A 3,731-nucleotide genomic window follows, 5' to 3' on the forward strand; every position below is an offset into this window, starting at 1 on the left:
CGCACAACCTCGAAGGAAAATATTTGGTAGTCCATCGGGGCCTGCGCCTTTATTTATATCAAGTAATGTTAGCTGTTTGAAGACGACGTCAAAGGTAGCATCCATGTCGGATAAGTTGCAGTTTGTTCCGAAATTGCCGTCATGATTAGTTGGAGCTGCATGTACGGCCTCTGAATCTTGTGTGTATTCAGCATCAGAGGATGTATAGGTACCCTCAAAGAAAGATGCAAATAAGTTACTAATATCTTCTCCAGTGTTCGCTGTTGAATTGTTCCAATGTACTTTCGCCGGTATCTCTGTATTATTTTTTTTCTTGTTCTTGATGAATTTCCAGAAGGCTTGGGTGTCTGTCTTGATGGAGTCTTCCACCTGGATCACATAATTCCGGTAACATCTAGCACTTAATGCTTTACACTCGTGTCTTAAACTGGTGAACCTATTATAGTTGAGTCTTGTGCTTCTTTGTTTGTAGATTGCGTGTGCCTTGTTTTTTAATTTTATTTTACGTATAAGTTCCAAGGTAAACCAACACAGATAGTTACTGGGTTTTTTAGCGTGTAGCGGGACGAATTTATCAACGCCTTCGTACACCTTTTGGTGAAACCAATTCAATTTATCATCTATATAATCAATTTTGTAGAGATCGATCCAATTAGTTCTGATGAAAAAATTATTTAAGCTGTCATAATCTGCTTTCTTGAATACATAACTTGATGATACTTCTGGTCTAAGATGCGTGTTAAACTCAAGGGTAATATCTATTGCTGGGTGAAGTTTGTCTTCCTCGATGATAGCTGGTGTTTTACGTAGCACGATACCAGCATTGCTGAAGCACAAGTCCAGGGTTTTGTGGTGAATATTTAGGACATTATTGAATTGCTGGCATCCAAGCATGGATAGATTTTCGTAGATTATTTTGGTGCATTCTGTCCTTGATATACTGCTGGGAAGATTATAGTCACCTATGATCAGTAGACTCGCATCCGGTAGTTTGTCACAGATATATGACAACGAATCTATATGGAGCAAATATGTGTCAACAGAGGACAGGGGAAGAATATATATACAACCAATGACAATATCTGTATTGTTACCTTTAATTTTGATAAATACTTGTTCCAGGGTGTTGTCGTTTATGATAACTAGCTCAGAATGAATGGAACGCTTTACTGCAATGAAGACTCCACCTCCACGTTCAAAACCACTGATCATAGGATCCCTATCCTTTCTAAAGATTTTGTAAGACCTGTCGACAACTTCACCATCCGCTATTGACGTTTGAAGCCATGATTCTGTTATGCACAAGACATCTGGTTGACTGCACGCTGAGGCTGTTAAGAATTTACTTAGTTTAGTTCTGAGACCTCTCGTGTTCTGATAGTAGAACTGTAGAGTTACGGGTTGTTTTTTCCTCACGGAACGCGCGAAAATTCTTGTCGACGATTTTTGGTTTTCCATGTACGTACATATTTAATTGTTTTATTAGTTGTGTCATTCTCTGTCAGTGAGTCTAGTTTAGAGCGAAGATTCTTGAGATAGGAAAGCTGTGCTTGAAATTAAAATTTCAAACTAAACTTTTTAATTTTCAAAATTATTTATTTTATTTTTTATATGTTTACAAAAAATTTATTACAATTTATATAAATAAAAATATATTTAATTTAAAAAATATTTAATACCTGAAAAAAGATTAAATAAAGAAAAGAATTTTTAAAACCTGAAAATAAAAGAGTGGAAAAATATTATAAAAGACAAATACCTGAAAATAAAATAAAGATTATTAATACCTGAAAATAAATAATAATTCCATTGAAGAAAGATTAATTGTATAAAATGATAATAATATCTGAAAAAAAAGATTAATATTATCTGAAAGAATAAAATATATTAAATACAAATAGAATTTACTCTTAAAGCAAAGATTAATTAAATAAAAATAGTGATAAAATCTGAAAAGAAAGAACAATTAAATAAAAATAATAATAACATCTGAAAGAAAAGATGAATATTATTTGATCATTTAAAATATAAAACAAACATTTGTTTTCTCATATTATATTGGATTGTGCAGGCCGCCTTAAACGCATGAAATACAAATGTATATATGTATGTATGTATTTATTATATTGGACTGCGCAGTCCAATTTCAAAGTACACACACTTTTTTCACATACTTACTTAACAATTGATATTTGCCGTTTCTGATGATACTTGTATACATATGTACATAGCTGCTGCTCCTACTTCCAATTCAGTTCTGATTTCCAATGCTATAAAAATAAATGAAGTAATTATTTTCAAAATATTGTTAAAAAATCACATAAAAATTAATTTACTTACCTTCTTGTTGTACGAGCCTCCTTTACGATGGTACGATCACGAACGACATGCGTCTTTCAATCGTTTTTTTTATCACCCTTTTTGGGAATTTCTATTGTCACTATTGACAATAACGTTTTCTCCTTCGCACTCATTCAAATAAATCAAGAAATGAAACAAACTTTTATTCATCGCATTTAGGTAAACAAAAAATAACCCGAAAATGTGCGTTGGTGTTAGTCTATAGAGAAAAAGTGTGTAGTTGTATTGGAATATTTGTCACAAGCGGGTAGCCGTGGTTGGAAGGGATATTTGTATGTGTCTTTCTTTGATGGTATTTGTCTCAAATGGCAGAATTTGGAGTATTTGTCGGTTGAACTGATGTACATATTATTGCTCATAAAAATAAGTCTCTTCGCCTACTTCGTTCGGTATCGGTGCTGATCCTATGGTTGTTTATTTGGTCGGCGTTCATACTTGTTTGTGAGGCAGATTTCGCAGTCGTGTCCTTCTTTTTTACAAGCGTCACGTATGTTTGGCCAGTAGTTTCTGAGCGAGATTTCCTGTGCGTTATTTTTATAGTTTCTGTGAGCACGTCCGTGTGTGTCTTGTATGATCTGATCTTGTTGTTCGGTTTCGGTAATATCGTCCACCAATTTATGCGCTAGTACAATCGATACAGTTGGAAATGTGTCTAATGTCATTTTCGACGTAAAATAACATTTGCTCGTCATATTTGCAGAGCATTAGTTATCTTTGGTCTAATTACATTTTTTTAGTCTATCTAGTAATTCAGTTTTCGTATTAAAAAAGAGCGTGTGTCGGCTGTTAGAAAATATGTTTTGTGAGCATATCATATGGGTTCTGATCTGACCGTTTTACAATAATTTGGTTTCTAAAGCAGTTTACTAGTTTGTTTACTCGTTTGAGTCTTTGTGTTGGTGAGCTTTGTGCTGAATGTTGGGAGTCATCAGTCTTGTTTATTTGCTGACGAGAAAGTGCATCAGCGACCATGTTCTGATGTCCGGGTTTGTAAACACTTTTGCACCATATTCTTCATTGAAATTTTTCCATCTTTTTAATTTTGTATTGGGGTTTTTTTCTGATATGGAGAATATTAGAGATTGATGGTCGGTGTATATTGTTAAATCTGCTATACCATACAAGTAGTTACGTAGTTTCTGTAGTGACCACAAAATTGCCAGTAGCTCTTTCTCATTTGTGGTGTAATTCAGTTCTGTTTCACTGAGCGTTCGTGAAATAAATTATATGGGTTTTTGGTTTTGAGATAATACGGCTCCTATAGCGTAATTTCTAGCATCTGTGGATAATTCGAAAGGTTGGTTTAAATAGTCAAATTTTTAAAAGTCTACATTTTTGTTGGGCCAACTGTAATCTTGTTGTATTTAATT

The 3,731-nt window shown here is 33.7% G+C and overlaps 1 protein-coding gene across 1 annotated transcript in view; it reads right to left on the minus strand.

Annotated features, from left to right (window-relative positions):
- The window catches only part of LOC126764646 (uncharacterized), a 15,468-nt gene extending 13,798 nt beyond the window's left edge, over positions 1 to 1,670 (minus strand). Inside the window, exons 1-2 of the mRNA XM_050482308.1 lie at positions 1,095 to 1,670; positions 6 to 1,016 (exon numbers count right to left, since the gene is read on the minus strand). Of these exons, the coding sequence (XP_050338265.1) occupies positions 6 to 1,016; positions 1,095 to 1,458 (1,375 nt within the window). The 5' untranslated portion in view covers positions 1,459 to 1,670. The remainder of the gene's footprint in view (positions 1 to 5; positions 1,017 to 1,094) is intronic.
- Positions 1,671 to 3,731: the final 2,061 nt, after the last annotated feature.

Source organism: Bactrocera neohumeralis, unplaced genomic scaffold (assembly GCF_024586455.1).
Source record: "Bactrocera neohumeralis isolate Rockhampton unplaced genomic scaffold, APGP_CSIRO_Bneo_wtdbg2-racon-allhic-juicebox.fasta_v2 cluster09, whole genome shotgun sequence".
Lineage (NCBI taxonomy): Eukaryota > Metazoa > Arthropoda > Insecta > Diptera > Tephritidae > Bactrocera > Bactrocera neohumeralis.